Raw genomic sequence first — 16,379 nt, 5'->3', positions numbered from 1 at the left:
AGCTACAATTAATATATCTGTAGCTATATTTTTTTGTTTCACATTTCTACAAGGATTTCTATAGGATAAATTGCTAGAAACAGAAATGCTGAATCAAAGCATCTGACCCTTCACAGGTCTGTCATTCCTACTGGACCAATCACTGTGTCTTGCTAATTTTTGATTGCTCAGCACCTCCCACAATGCCTGACACAGAAGAGAGAAGCAGTGAACAGTTCACACTGAACTGTTTTCATTTTTGCATACTCCTTCCTGGTCTTTGGGCACATATAGATGTTTTCACATAGTTAGGAACCTACTGAACATGCAACTTTCTATCTTGCCTTTCTTCACTTAGGATTCTCACTTAAGTTCTATCAGTGTCACTTCCTGGACTTTGGAGACCTTTTTTATAATGACATGTTGTCCCATCAAATGAATGTGACACAATTTACTACCATTGCCCTGCTAGTGAACACTGAGTCCAATTGTTTAAATAATTTTTATTCCCAATCTTAAAAATAAATAAAATAGCAGTCATCTGTGTACCTTCACTTATCTCCTTAGATTAGATTCCCAGGAATATAATGCCTCAAAATGGATGGGTGATTTTATGCCCTTGAGCACATGTCTGCAGGCCCATTTGCTTTGCTGGAGGCAGGGTATCTCAGGAGGAGCAGTGAGCTCAGAGGCAGGAGAACCACTCACCATGCAGCTGTGTGGCCTGGGGCCTCACGTCCTCATCCACATGTCAAGGCGGGCACACATAACTCCTTCCAGGATCCCTTCCAGTTTGAAGTCTCTCTAATTCTTTTGGCCCTGACTGAGGTTTCTTATTTAACTGCTCCTATGACCAATGACCTAGATCTGCTAAGTGGCAGCCAGGATCAGAATCCATCCTCTGGTTACTCAATAGGTCAGAACTAAAGACCTATGGGGATTAAAGCTGAGACCTTGGCTTCTGCTTTGCACCATGTTCTAGGTCACTGAATTAACTGGTCCAAGAGAAATGATCGACATCACTTAACGTGAAACAAACAGAAACTGTCATTTTACGCTGCCATTCATGTTTTGTTCTCCCTGAACAAACTCTAGCTTTCTCTCATGGCAAATCTCAGAAGTTCACAATTAAGTAAAACTTACAAAAGAAAACAAACATTTCTCCAAACTTACACTTATTGGTAATCTGAGCAAGGCGGGCCTTCTCAGAAGAGAACGTCTCATCTAAGTCAAATAGCTCCAGCGGAGGAGGTGGTAATTCCCTGAAACTGGGAGGGAAAACCTAAAAGGAAATAAGGTCTTTCATGAAAGAACATATGCAAAGCCATAACTGGCAGTGATAAGATGGAAGGAAAATGAGAAGCCAACTCCCAGCTCTTCCCTGGGATGAACCACCCAGATGCCCATTACCGCCTTCTGCCCTAACCCATTAGACATAGCAAGCGAGATGACTAGTCCAATGTAAAAAGACAAGCAGAGCCAGCACTAAACTAAAACACCCCTAAACCGATCAAACTGACATACCAGTGCCCATTAACTTGTGCAAGGATGAAAGCTTGGGGCTGATTAGGCTTATTTGCGTTGAACATTTGACTGTACAATGTGTTTCTCATTTACCCATGAGTTTATTAGGGACAGAAATTGGGGAAGCAGATACATAGATTCATGTAGAAAGTGGTAAACCGAGGGGGGCGGAGCAAGATGGCGGAGGAGTAGGAGACCTGGATTTCCTCTGGTCTCAGGAATTCAGCTGAATAGGGATCAAACCATTCTGAACACCTACGAACTCAACAGGAGATCGAAGATAAGAAGAGTAACAACACTCTGAACAGAAAAGCGACCACTTTCTGGAAGGTAGGACTTGCGGAGAAGTGAATCCAAGGCGATATTCAGGAGGATAGACGGCGGGGGAGAGGGCCTCCGATGGCCGCTTCTGGCAAGTGATAGAGCCGCGGAGCACAAAATCGGACCTTTTTTTTTTCTTTAAAGATTTTATTTATTTGAGAAAGAACGACAGATAGAAAGCACGAGAGGGAAGAGGGTCAGAGGGAGAAGCAGACTCCCCGCTGAGCAGGAAGCCCGATGTGGGACTCGATCCCGGGACTCCAGGATCATGACCTGAGCCGAAGGCAGTCGCTTAACCAACTGAGCCACCCAGGCACCCAAAATTGGACCTTTTAGAAGTTGGCTCCGCTGAGGGATGTCACACTGCAATGGCTAAGCGGGGGGTGGAATCCTCCCGGGACAGTGTGGTCTCAGGACCCTCGGGGTCACAGAAAGACGGGGTTGCCTGAGTGCAGCAGAGCTCCCAGGTGTCGGAGCGGGGAAGCTGGCTGCAGAGACGGAGCCGAAGCGCGGGCTCTCAGCTCGGGGTTGCCATAAACTGTGATCCGCGGCCCAGTCGGGCCACTGCTCCTCCAGCAGGGACCCAACAAGCGGCAGAGCTGGGGAGACTCCCCTTTCTCCCCTGGGAGGAGCGGTGCGGAAGCGCACCGCAGGGATCTGCTGGGTTTGGAGCCTCCACACGGGGTTGGGTGCCAGACATAAAAACGCTCGATCACAGGCCGGGTGAGCATGGAGTGCGGCCGGAGACCGGGGAGACGGGAGTGACTACTTTTCTCTGGGGGCGCACTGAGGAGTGGGGCCCCGAGTTCTCAGCTCCTCCGAGTGGAGATTGGGAGGCCACCATTTTCACCCTGGTCCTCCGAAGCTGTACTGAGAGCTTGCAGGGAACAAAAGCTCCTGAGAGCAAACCCAAGCAGATTGCTTAGCCCGGACGACAAGGGCGGGGCAATTCCGCCTCCCGCAAAGACATTCGGGAACCACAGCAACAGGCCCCTCCCCCAGAAGATCAGCAGGAACAGCCAGCCAAGACCAAGTTTACCGATCAAGGAGAACGGGAGAACTCCAGCGCTAGGGGAATACTGCACATAGAATTCATGGCTTTTTTACCATAATTCATTAGTTTTTCAAAGTTAATTTTTTTTAACTGCTTTTTTTAATTTTTCTTTTTCCCTTTTTCAAACATCTTATCAATCAATATCAAGTAATATTTTTATCCCTTCATAATAGTTACCCTTATTTTATAATAGTTACCTTCATAGTAGTTACTCTTATTTTTGGCATATATATATAAGTTGTTCTCTCTTTAAAATTTTGAGATACAATTTCTTCTAACAGATAAAAATATACCCTAAATCATTAGTGTATGGCTTTGTTCTATTCTCCTGCCTGATCACATTCTCTCCTTTTTTTTTTCTTTTTTCTTTTTCTTTTTAAATCTTTTTAAAAACTTCTTATCTTATATATTCCTTTTATAAAATCTTTTATAATTTTCGTCTTTACAGTCATCTGCGATCTCTTCATTGTATCAACCCTTATTTTGTACATTTCTTCCTTTAAAATTTTAGCAGGCACTTTCCTCTAACAGACCAAAATATGCCCAAAAGCTAGTGTGTGGCACTGATCTATGCACTGGCCTGATCATATTTGATCATATTCTGTTTTTTTTTGTTTTGTTCTGTTTTTGTTTGTTTTTATCTTTTTCTTTTTCCTTTTTTTTTTTCTCTTCTTTCTTTCCCTTTCTTGTTCTCTGGTTTCAGGTCTTTTCTGATTTGTATAAAGTATATTTGCTGGAGACGTTGTTAACCTTTTAGCATTCTGTTCTCTCATTCATCTGTTCTCCTCTGGACAAAATGACAAGACGAAGAAAATCACCTCAGCAAAAAGAACAAGAGGTAGTACCGTCAGCCAGGGACCTACTCAATACTGACATTAGTACGATGTCAGACCTAGAGTTCAGAATCATGACTTTAAAGATACTAGCTGGGCTTGAAAAAAGCGTGGAACTTATTAGAGAAACCCTTTCTGGAGAAATAAAAGAACTAAAATCTAACCAAGTCGAAATCAAAAAGGCTATTAATGAGGTGCAATAAAAAATGGGGGCACTAACAGCTAGGATAAATGAGGCAGAAGAGAGAATCAGCGATACAGAAGACAAAATTATGGAAAATAAAGAGGCTGAGAATAAGAGAGATAAACAACTACAGGATCACGAGGGCAGAATTCGAGAGATAAGCGATACGATAAAACGAAACAACATTAGAATAATTGGGATCACAGAAGAAGAAGAAAGAGAGAGGGGCAGAAGGTATATTGGAGCAAATTATAGCAGAGAACTTCCCTAATGTGGGAAAGGAAACAGGCATCAAAATCCAGGAGGCACAGAGAACCCCTCTCAAAATCAATAAAAATAGGTCAACACCCCGACATCTAATACTAAAACTTACGAGTCTCAGAGACAAAGAGAAAATCCTGAAAGCAGCTCGGGAGAAGAGATATGTAACCTACAATGGTAGAAACAGATTGGCAACAGACCTATCCACAGAGACCTGGCAGGCCAGAAAGGACTGGCATGAGATCTTCAGAGCACTAAACGAGAAAAATATGCAGCCAAGAATACTATATCCAGCTAGGCTGTCATTGAAAATAGGAGAGATAAAAAGCTTCCAGGACAAACAAAAACTAAAGGAATTTGCAAACACAAAACCAGCCCTACAAGAAATATTGAAAGAAGTCCTCTAGGCAAAAAGAGAGCCTAAAAGCAGCACAGATCAGAAAGGAACACAGACAATATACAGTAACAGTCCCCTTACAGGCAATACAATGGCACTAAATTCATACCTTTCAATAGTTACCCTGAATGTAAATGGGCTCAAGGCCCCAATCAAAAGACACAGGCTATCAGATTGGATTAAAAAACAAGACCCATCAATATGCTGTCTGCAAGAGACTCATTTTAGACCCAAAGACACCCCCAGATTGAAAGTGAGGGGGTGGAAAACCATTTACCGTGCTAATGGACACCAAAAGAAAGCTGGGGTGGCAATCCTTATATCAGACAAATGAGATTTTAAAACAGACTTTAATAAGAGATGAAGAAGGACACTATATCCTACTTAAAGGGTCTATCCAACAAGAAGATCTAACAATTGTAAATATCTATGCCCCTAACGTGGGAGCAGCCAATTATATAAGGCAATTAATAACAAAAGCGAAGAAACACATTGACAACGATACAATAATAGTGGGGGACTTTAACAGCCCCCTAACTGAAATGGACAGATCATCTAAGCAAAAGATCAACAAGGAAATAAAGACTTTAAATGAAACACTGGACCAAATGGACTTTACAGACATATTCAGAACATTCCATCCCAAAGCAACGGAATACACATTCTTCTCGATTGCCCATGGAACATTCTCCAGAATTGATCACATCCTAGGTCACAAATAAGGTCACAAATCAGGTCTCAACCGGTACCAAAAGATTGGGATCATTCCCTGCATATTTTCAGACCACAATGCTTTGAAACTAGAACTCAACCACAAGAGGAAAGTCGGAAAGAACTCAAATACATGGAGGCTAAAGAGCATCCTACTAAAGAATGAATGGGTCAACCAGGAAATTAAAGAAGAATTAAAAAAATTCATGGAAACCAATGAAAAGGAAACCACAACTGTTCAAAATCTTTGGGATACAGCAAAGGCAGTCCTGAGAGGAAAGTATATAGCAATACAAGCCTTTCTCAAGAAACAAGAAAGGTCTCAAATACACAACCTAACCCTACACCTAAAGGAGCTGGAGAAAGAACAGCAAATAAAGCCTAAACCCAGCAGGAGAAGAGAAATCATAAAGATCAGAGCAGAAATCAATGAACTAGAAACCAAAAGAACAGTAGAACAGATCAACGAAACTAGGAGCTGGTTCTCTGAAAGAATTAACAAGATTGATAAACCCCTGGCCAGACTTACCCAAAAGAAAAGAGAAAGGACCCAAATCCACAAAATCATGAATGAAAGAGGAGAGCTCACAACCAACACCAAAGAAATACAAACAATTATAAGAACATATTATGAGCACCTCTATGCCAGCAAATTAGATAACCTTGAAGAAATGGGTGCATTCCTAGAGATGTATCAACTACCAAAATTGAACCAGGAAGAAATAGAAAACCTGAACAGACCTATAACGACTAAGGAATTGAAGCAGTCATCAAAAATCTCCCAACAAACAAAAGCCCAGGGCCAGATGGCTTCCCAGGGGAATTCTATCAGACATTTAAAGAAGAATTAATACCTATTCTCCTGAAACTATTCCAAAAAACAGAAATGGAAGGAAAACTTCCAAACTCATTTTATGAGGCCACCATTACCTTGATCCCAAAACCAGGCAAAGACCCCATCAAAAAGGAGAATTACAGACCAATATCCTTGATGAACATGGATGCAAAAATTCTCACCAAAATACTAGCCAATAGGATCCAACAGTACATTAAAAGGATTATTCACCATGACCAAGTGGGATTTGTCCCTGGGCTGCAAGGCTGGTTCAACATCCGCAAATCAATCAACGTGATACAATACATTAACAAAAGAAAGAACAGGGGCGCCTGGGTGGCTCAGTTGGTTAAGCGACTGCCTTCGGCTCAGGTCATGATCCTGGAGTCCCGGGATCGAGTCCCGCATCGGGCTCCCTGCTCAGCAGGGAGTCTGCTTCTCCCTCTGACCCTCTTCCCTCTCGTGCTATCTCTCATTCTCTCTCTCTCAAATAAATAAAAATTTAAAAAAATCTAAAAAAATAAAAAAAAAACAAAAGAAAGAACAAGAATCATATGATCCTCTCAATAGATGCAGAAAAAGCATTTGACAAAGTACAGCATCCTTTCTTGATCAAAACTCTTCAGAGTATAGGGATAGAGGGTACATACCTAAATATCACAAAAGCCATCTATGAAAAACCTACAGCGAATATCATTCTCAATGGGGAAAAGCTGAGAGCTTTTCCCCTAAGGTCAGGAACGCAGCAGGGATGTCCACTCTCACCACTGCTATTCAACATAGTATTAGAAGTCCTAGCCACAGCAATCAGACAACAAAAAGAAATCAAAGGCATCCAAATCGGCAAAGAGGAAGTCAAACTCTCACTCTTTGCAGATGATATGATACTGTATGTGGAAAACCCAAAAGACTCCACCCCAAAACTGCTAGAACTCATACAGGAATTCAGTCAAGTAGCAGGATAGAAAATCAATGCACAGAAATCAGTGGCATTCCTATACACCAACAACAAGACAGAAGAGAGACAAATCAAGGACTCGATCCCATTTACAACTGCACCCAAAACCATAAGATACCTAGGAATCAATTTAACCAAAGAGGCAAAGGATCTGTACTCAGAAAACTATAAAATACTCAGGAAAGAAATTGAAGAAGACACAAAGAAATGGAAAAACGTTCCATGCTCATGGATTGGAAGAACAAACATTGTGAAGATGTCAGTGCTACCTAGAGCAATCTACACATTCAATGCAATCCCCATCAAAATACCATCCACCTTTTTCAAAGAAATGGAACAAATAATCCTAAAATTTGTATGGAACCAGAAGAGACCCCGAATAGCCAGAGGAATATTGAAAAAGCAAAGCAAAGCTGGCGGCATCACAATTCCGGACTTCCAGCTCTATTACAAAGCTGTCATCATCAAGACAGTATGGCACTGGCACAAAAACAGACACATAGATCAATGGAACAGAATCGAGAGCCCGGAAATGGACCCTCAACTCTATGGTCAACTCATCTTTGACAAAGCAGGAAAGAATGTCCAATGGAAAAGAGACAGTCTCTTCAACAAATGGTGTTGGGAAAATTGGACAGCCACATGCAGAAGAATGAAACTGGACCACTTCCTTACACCACACACAAAAATAGACTCCAAATGGTTGAAAGACCTAAACGTGAGACAGGAGTCCATCAAAATCCTACAGGAGAACACAGGCAGCAACCTCTTCCACCTCAGCCACAGCAACTTCTTCCTAGAAACATCACCAAAGGCACGGGAAGCCAGGGCAAAAATGAACTATTGGGATATCATCAAGATAAAAAGCTTTTGCACAGCAAAAGAAACAGTCCACAAAACCAAAAGACAACCGACAGAATGGGAGAAAATATTTGCAAATGACATATCAGATAAAGGGTTAGTATCCAAAATCTATAAAGAACTCATCAAACTCAACACCCAAAGAACAAATAATTCAATCAAGAAATGGGCAGAAGACATGAACAGACATTTTTCCAAAGAAGACATCCAAATGGCCAACAGGCACATGAAAAAGTGCTCAACATCACTCGGCATCAGGGAAACCCAAATCAAAACCTCAATGAAATACCACCTCACACGCGTCAGAATGGCTAAAATTAACAAGTCAGGAAACGACAGATGTTGGCGGGGATGCAGAGAAAGGGGCACCCTCCTACACTGTTGGTGGGAATGCAAGCTGGAGCAGCCACTCTGGATAACAGTATGGAGGTTCCTCAAAAAGTTGAAAATAGAGCTACCATACGATCCAGCAACTGCACTACTGGGTATTTACCACAAAGATACAAATGTAGGGATCTGAAGGGGTACGTGCACCCCGATGTTTATAGCAGCAATGTCCACAATAGCCAAACTGTGTAAAGAGTCAAGATGTCCATCGACAGATGAATGGATAAAGAAGATGTGGTATATATACAGAATGGAATATTATGCAGCCATCAAAAGGAATGAGATCTTGCCATTTGCAATGACGTGGATGGAACTGGAGGGTGTTATGCTGAGTGAAATAAGTCAATCAGAGAAAGATATGTATCATAGAACCTCACTGATATGAGGAATTCTTAATCTCAGGAAACAAACTAAGTGTTACTGGAGTGGTGGGGGGTGGGAGGGATGGGGTGGCTGGGTGATAGACATTGGGGAGGGTATGTGCTATGGTGAGTGCTGTGAATTGTACAGGACTGATGAATCACGGATCTGTACTTCTGAAACAAATAATGCAATATATGTTAAGAAAAAAAAAAGAAGATAGCAGGAGGGGAAGAATGAAGGGGAGTAAGTCGGAGGGGGAGACGAACCATTAGAGACAATGAACTCTGAAAAACAAACTGAGGGTTCTAGAGGGGAGGGGGGTGGGGGGATGGGTTAGCCTGGTGATGGGTATTAAAGAGGGCACATTCTGCGTGGAGCACTGGGTGTTATGCACAAACAATGAATCATGGAACACTACATCAAAAAGTAATGATGTAATGTATGGTGATTAACATAACAATAAAAATTATTAAAAAAAAATAAAGTGCTAAACCTGGAGTCAGAATTCGCACGTATGAGCCAGTGGTGTGCTGAGAAATGTTTCACTACCAGCTTTCAAGACAACAGAACACACACAGGTATGCCTTGTAGCCTTTGTCATTTTCTGCAGTGGAAATACTCCCACCATGGCCAATTTCAAGCTACCAAAATGAAGCAAAGTAGTTCATAACATTCCAGAATGTGGTGGGATAGGATGGTTTTGAAGGCAAGGTGAGTTCCTGCTGGACTGGAATGTTCAAAGTCACCTGTGAACAGCTGCCCCTCCGGCCCCCCAGGGCGCTATGAATCTGTGCCATGAACCTGAGCACCTATTGCCTGGAAAGGTGCAGTGCAAAGCATTTCCTCCTTTTCACCAATTACTTCTGTCATATATGCCCTCCAACTACACAAGATGGGAAATGCTTAACAGCCCCCAAAGTCCACACCCTTGATCTCTCGGTTGGGAGCTACAGCAATGGAAGGCCTTACGGAATACTAATGGTCTGGTCTCTGCATGTTCAGAGCCAGAGAAACGTGACTTTGTGAGAACTGCCATAACATAAGGTGTACATATCCACATCTGATGGCCTAGTTGGCAAGGTAAGGGCAAAGAGCGGGATTCTGTAGCAGGATCCCCCAAGCACACCTACTCACCGCTGGCTGAAGGGCTGGCAGCGGCGTCTCAAACTGAGGCTGGATGAGCTGGAGAGGTTCATGTTTCACATTTAGCTGTTCGTGGGCCCTGTGTTAATAAGACAAAAAAGCAAGGATCAACGTGAGACACTGTGGCAAAGCGCCATCTAACTGACCACTCTGTGCTCTTCTCCATCAAATCAGGCGGTTCAACACTTTTGTAGAAAAACACACAAAATGCATTGTTATAGGTAATATAATGATCCCTTTGTGAATCTTCTCTACTGTATCGTATGGTATTGACTATATTGAGAACTGAAAGGGAAAGTTCTTTCAAGTTTCGTATCAGGATTCTCCTAAACAGGCTTTTTATTTTTACCCAGTGGACAATGTGAATCTTGTAACTCACTGTTTCCTTGTTTTTACAACCAAGAGACAGGAGTCAAATCTAAAGTTGGCTTCTGGCAACTGAACAGATCTGTACAGTATACACTTCTTTCTTTCTTTCTTTTAATTAATTAATTTATTTATTTTTAGTAATCTCAACACCCAACATGGTGCTCACGACCCCGAGATCAAGAGTCACATGCTCTTCTGACCGAGCTGTCCCTTAATATACACTCCTGTGTGCTCATTCACTCAGCAAGTATTTACTGAATATGTACCAGTTTTATACACTAGGAGAACAGCAACCGTGAAAACAAGAGACCAAGGCAGCCTCCTGAACTTACATTCTGCATGAGGAGAGACACACAATAAACAAAACCTAAGATGCCAGGTATCAATATGTATTGAGAAGAGAAACAAACCAGGAGAGAGGGACAGAGACAGGGAGGAGGCATGGGGTACAGCCTGTCAGAGAAGCCCTGAGTGAAAGGGAGGGAGAAGTCATGTACTTACTTTCACAAGTATCCCAGGAAGAGGCAAGCGCAAGGAGAGCAGGAATAAGGGTGCGAGGGGTTTTCACAGGACCTGGGGCAGCCAGCGTGGCCACAGCAGGGGGAGAGTGCTAGTGAGGAGTTCAGAGTCAAGTGCTGATCTTACCCCTGTGTTTCTTTTTGATTGTGGCTTCCCCTCTGCCTCCATTCTCTCAAACTTTGCTTTTATCCTTTTGTACTGCACATAATTTTGTAAGTGGGCTGAACTCCTCTGGGAATGAGGCAAATTAAAATATACTCACCTAATTTAAACTATATACACATCTGTGACCTTTTAAAATTAAGTGAACAAGCAAATGCCAAAGGGTGGTAGACAAAGTTCATGCCTGCTTCTGTGGATGGGTGATTTTAGAAAGGAAAGAGGTCTGTGACTGAAGAAAGGCACTTAGCTGAGCTTATTGCCATCACCTCCTCACTATTCCCAGGTGCCTGGGGAGAAGCTTTCCTGGCAATGCAGAAGATCCCTATGGAGAGAAGAGAGTACCTGTTGCATATCACATATTATGCCTGACTCTGTGCTAGGCACTTAAACTCATTTCACTTAATGCTCAAAACAACCCTGGACAGAGGGTATAATCTTTTACAAAGAGGAAGCAGAGGTATAGAGATGAAATAGCTTCCCAGGGTCACGTGGTTAAGAAGGAACAAAGACAAGATTAGAACTCTGAGCTGGCCAATCCCTGCCAACCAGAGGCCCCAAGACTCAGTCTATACTGAAGGCAGAATGTCGTTAAGGGCAGTATCTAAGCTAAAGGTCCCACCACTGGCACACAAAGAATCCTGCTGCCAAGCCCTGGCCTCTGCCATCCCAGCCATGATTTTCTGCTTTCTGTCCCCACATGGTAGCCTCGGCTATACTGAAGCCCTGTGGGAACAATAAAACAAGTCCCATTTCCTCAACCCTTTCTTGCTCAGCTCACCGCCTACCCAAATTTTCCTCCACCTATTAGCCAACAGCAAGCGCGTACTTGATGAGGGTGGGGGATGGGTGGAGAAACGAATCTTAAAAAACCAAGAAAACCTAATTCAGAAAGCTATTTCCAGAACACTCTGGCCTGACCTGTGGCACTGCGTTTTTATCACCGTGTCTCAGTCCCCAACCCATCAGCCCGTGAACTCAGAATGCAGGGACTCCACACTGTCTCTACCTCACCCCCACACACATTGATAAATACCAAATGGACGAATGAAGTTACTTCAGAGCAACGTTCTACAGACTACATAAATATTTAAAAACTAATCGATTTTTTACTCAGAAAAAAAGACACTGCATTCAAAAGAGGTTACTAGCAGATATGAGAATACCTAGGAGCACCATATGGAAACTGGCCTGTAACTACTGTCCTTTGCTATGGTATGAACGATAAATACAATTAAAAGAGCGATCCAAGCTCCAAAATATCTACAATACTTGACTCTGCTGGCACTAAAATAACAGATGGTTCCAATCAATCCTGCATTCAATGCCAAAGCACAGTCACAATGGCCTGATCTAAACCACATGGGGAGAGAAGCAGACCAAACTAAAGGCAGAAGCTGGGTGGACTATAACTGGCTGGAGGAGCAGCCCCAGGTGCCTTTTGTTATTCTGAGAACAGTGCAAATGGCAGAGGAGGAGCCATGGGCCCACCTCCAGAACCCCCCCCCCCTTCTTTTGCCTTCCTTGGCTTCCCAGGACTCTGCTGAGGCTCACGCTCCCCTGCCCCTCCAGCTGCTTTTCCCCAGCTTGTCAAAGGCCCTCCTCTTCTCCTGCCTTGAATGCCAGGGCAGCTGTTAAGCCCTGTCTCTAGCCCAATTCCCGCTCCTCAAGTGCCTGCTAGAGAACACGGAGAACAGATTGTTGCAGGGCATTTCAGAGGGCCAAGTTTTCAACTATTAAGTTGGCCTTGTTCAAAGTCAAGGCTACATGCAGTTCAAAGGGCAATTAGGAATAAACTTCCCTACCTGGACACGCGTGCACGTGTGAACATGCGGGCTTTGCCCATAGAAGCTACATCGTTGCCCAACTGTCTCTCTGAACATCCCCGCCAGCTCCTGAACCCCTGATGGTGGAGCACCCAGCATCGTGCCAAGCAGACACAGGCCCCCCAAAAATGTTTGTTGAAATAACCAATGCCTAGCTAAAAGGGCCCCCCTTTCATAAAGCCTTCCCTGCTCACTGCAGTGAGTCAAATTCTCTCGCTTCATTATGCCCATGGCCTCCAGGTTTATATTTCACATTTGGCATTAATACAATAACTTCGCCTCACAGTCTCTGTCCGTCTCCTCCATAAAATCATTAACCTTGGACACAGTGCCTGGCACAGGAGGAGCTCAGTCAGTATTTGGGAAACTTGAACCTAAATACAGCAGTAGGAAGTCAGACACTCAGCCTTTGGTTTATTCAGATGTAGACCCTATGTCAGGCCAAAGATGCTGAAGAATGTTGGCCTCAGTCCCTGTCCCCGTCATTAGGAATGGACAACAATGACGAGCAGGCAACAGGGCAGGGAATCGAACAGGGAAAAGCCTTGGTCTGAAAGGCATTCAGGCTCCCACCTTGGGAGAAGACCTGACCCTCTCTAAACCAGTTTCCTCAGCTGGAAATCCAGCAGGTGATTCAGAGGACAAATGAAGTACGATGTGGAAGTAACAATGTGGGGTGCCTGCAGGGCACCTCGGCTACCCTACTCAGTTTACTGGGGTTCCTCCTCCATGCTAAAACCAGGTAAGTCCCAGGCAAACCAGAACATGTCGGTCACCCCAAATGCCTGATACGGAGCCTAGAACACAACAGGCGACCGCAGTTTCCTCTCCATCTACCCCCACCCCAATTTTCCCAGCTGTCTTTGTCGGCCTCATCACAGACCTGAGAACATGTTTTGCATACCACATAGGCCATGACCCTAACTCCTGTCCCCAGGCTCAGGTTTTCAAACCAAACACTCAGAATGGAACGCAGGGCAGCTCCGAGAGCTACAGGTACTGACTTGATGACCTTGGGGAGGGAGGTGGTATCCAGCTGGTAAATGGACAGGTCGAAGAGGGTGGTAAAGTCTCTTGGGTTCTCATCGCCCTCCTGGAGACACACTCGAAGCCGCTCTGACAGGGTGGCTGTGTCGGGCAGCATCATGTAGTCAGAAATCTGAAAGCCACAAGAGGGTTCACACAGCACAGGGGAATAAGAATTTTCATCTAAGTCTGCAGTATTTCTACTCTCTTATCAAGAGATTTCACTGTTCCTGGTCACTAACAACTAAACCTTAAATAAACCACTTCATGTGGAAAGAGGAACAAAAGTCACTTGGCTAAACCCCAGTGCTGGCTAAATCCAACTCCATAATTCCTCAGGCGGTACCGAACGCAGCTAGAGAGAAACAAGCATGCAGACCGGCCTCCTTTTAGTTTCATGATCACTGATCTTGAGTGGTCAGCAATCAACTGTATTTCTTTAATTCATTCACTTCCCACTGTCCTAAGCAATACCTTCCTTTTGTCACTTCAGCCAACTAAAACAATTTTCCCTTTCTTAATTTTAGCTGCTGACCTTATTTTCTATTTCAATGAGAAAATAGAAGCAATCATAAAAGACAGTCCACAAGCTCCCACTACAGCGGCTGTCCGTCCACCGGCATCTATAGGCCATATATTCGGCTTCCTCTGCTGTTACAGGTGTGAACAGCCAGGGACCCCGGCAGAGATGACCCTTGCACTCGGACGCTAGATCCCAGCCCTTCTCACCTAGCCAAGGACATGCTTCCAGCACTGCTGAGAGCCCTTAATGATGATACATGCTGAGTGCTGGTAACAGTGTAAGACCAGGAAAACCTAAACGTCCACCAATAGGAGACTGGTTAATATACTACAGTACAAACAATGAAAAATACTGTCTTAAAAAAAAAACACAAAAATCAAAAGAAAGCTCTATATGTATAAATAAGGAAACATCTCTTAAGACATATTGCTAATTTTTAAAAACTAGGTGGTGGTGAATACAGTGTGTATAGTACCATTTGTGTAAAACAAGGGGAAAGGAGATACATGCACATATTTACTTATATGTGTATAAAATATCCCTGGAAGAACATACAAGAAACAGCTAAGGCTGCTGTCACTGGGGAGGGGAACAAAGTGGTTGGACAAAGACAGGAGGGAAACTGTTCATTGTGTATGCTTTTGAATTCCAAACTGTGATTCTATTACCTACTCAAAAAGTACATTTAACTTTAAATAAATGCATGCTGGCAACAAAAAGTTTATTCCTAATTGCCCTCTGAGGTCCCCGCAACAATGTGTTCTATATTCTCCAGGGCCAGCACGGGAGGATGTGCCTGAGCATTACAGAAACAAGCCTAGACCAACAGGCTCACTTTTTCTATATCCCAGGAGTCAAAAAACTCCCTAATCTTCAAACTTATTTTTTTTTTAGATAAGGAACAGGAGAGGAACATAAATAAATAACTACTTTTCCCTACAGTCTTTGTCTGTGTTAGAGGCTTCACCCCGCAAACAGGATGGGGATTGAAAGTGAGAGCAATCACAGAGGCACTGACCGCATCAGGACATGCACCCAAACGCAGCAGGAGGATGGGTAAGGGCCCAGCAATCCCAAAGGTCCTGAGGCTGGTTCGCATCTCTGCACGGAGAACTGCTACACAATCCTAGTTCAGGAAACTATCAAGGCCTTCGATGTCCAGACAGAAACATAAGAGGACTCCCAAGATCACTGGTTTTCATGACTTCCTGGCAGATTTGGAGGTTAAAACTTGTCATGGAAATCCCCTCAGCTCTTTATTGAGCTACCATTTTATTAAGTATCATTTGAAACTGAACTGTTATTTGGGTTTGAAACCCACTCCAACATAAGATTTGATCCAAAATCCCAGGAAGTTTGGATATTCAGAATTTCTTACTTTGCAGTGTTACTGGGTCCAGAATTTTACTTTCCAAAGCCTTACAACACAAAGGACATTTGCACCAGGTCTCCTGTGCAGAAATACACGAAACCACGGGATTTTAGAGAAAGGCCACGGCGACACCATCTTCCTCTGGTGCCCTATTGACATGGCCCTCCAGAACCAGTCCGGTGTCACAGGCAGTGCACAGTGAACAAGAGAGCAGTAGAGAAGGGATGGGCTCCAGAATCAGCCTTACATGGACATTAGTAATGGCTAGCCAGGTATCAATCTCAGTGGGGACCTTGAAGAACGTACTTACTTCCACTTCCTCAGCTAGGAAACAGGAATGACAGAAACTGAGTAAGAGCAAGGCGGCCGCACAGACCAGGATGCAGCTGCTTCCCTGGCCCCCCACACTCTAACTAGGACTGGCACCTGACCAAGTCACAATCCACTCAAGACTTGGGTCCTGTGAGATCTAAAAAGTGAATTCCTGACTGTCCTCCAATTCTTTTATTAGGAGGGCTTATATCACTTTTGGGGAGGTATTTAAACAAAATATCCATACATTTCATGTTTCCATATGGAAATATTTTAGACACAGGGCTCTCCTGTTTCCTAACCCAAGTCAGCCCTTGGGAGGCCACACACTCAGCTGAGGGAGGAAGCAGACAGTAGGCCGCCATTTCTGACCATCTTCTCGCCCACTTCCTGCTACCTACCCACAGCCAGGAAATCATTTCCCTGACACTTCAGAGTTTAAGAAACAGAGAAGCAGGGTGC

General features: G+C 43.8%; 1 protein-coding gene across 1 annotated transcript in view; it reads right to left on the bottom strand.

Annotated features, from left to right (window-relative positions):
* Nucleotides 1–16,379, bottom strand: part of IFT52 (intraflagellar transport 52) — a 45,286-nt gene that overhangs the window by 5,480 nt on the left and 23,427 nt on the right. Inside the window, 3 exon segments of the mRNA XM_028121981.2 lie at nt 1,153–1,261; nt 9,803–9,890; nt 13,689–13,843. Coding sequence (XP_027977782.2) covers nt 1,153–1,261; nt 9,803–9,890; nt 13,689–13,843 — 352 coding nt within the window.

This window comes from Eumetopias jubatus, unplaced genomic scaffold (assembly GCF_037043125.1).
Source record: "Eumetopias jubatus isolate StellerSeaLion01/CBP00866 unplaced genomic scaffold, mEumJub1_p1.0 scaffold_9, whole genome shotgun sequence".
In the NCBI taxonomy this organism is placed as follows: domain Eukaryota; kingdom Metazoa; phylum Chordata; class Mammalia; order Carnivora; family Otariidae; genus Eumetopias; species Eumetopias jubatus.
This window is presented reverse-complemented; position numbering and strand designations above follow the sequence as displayed.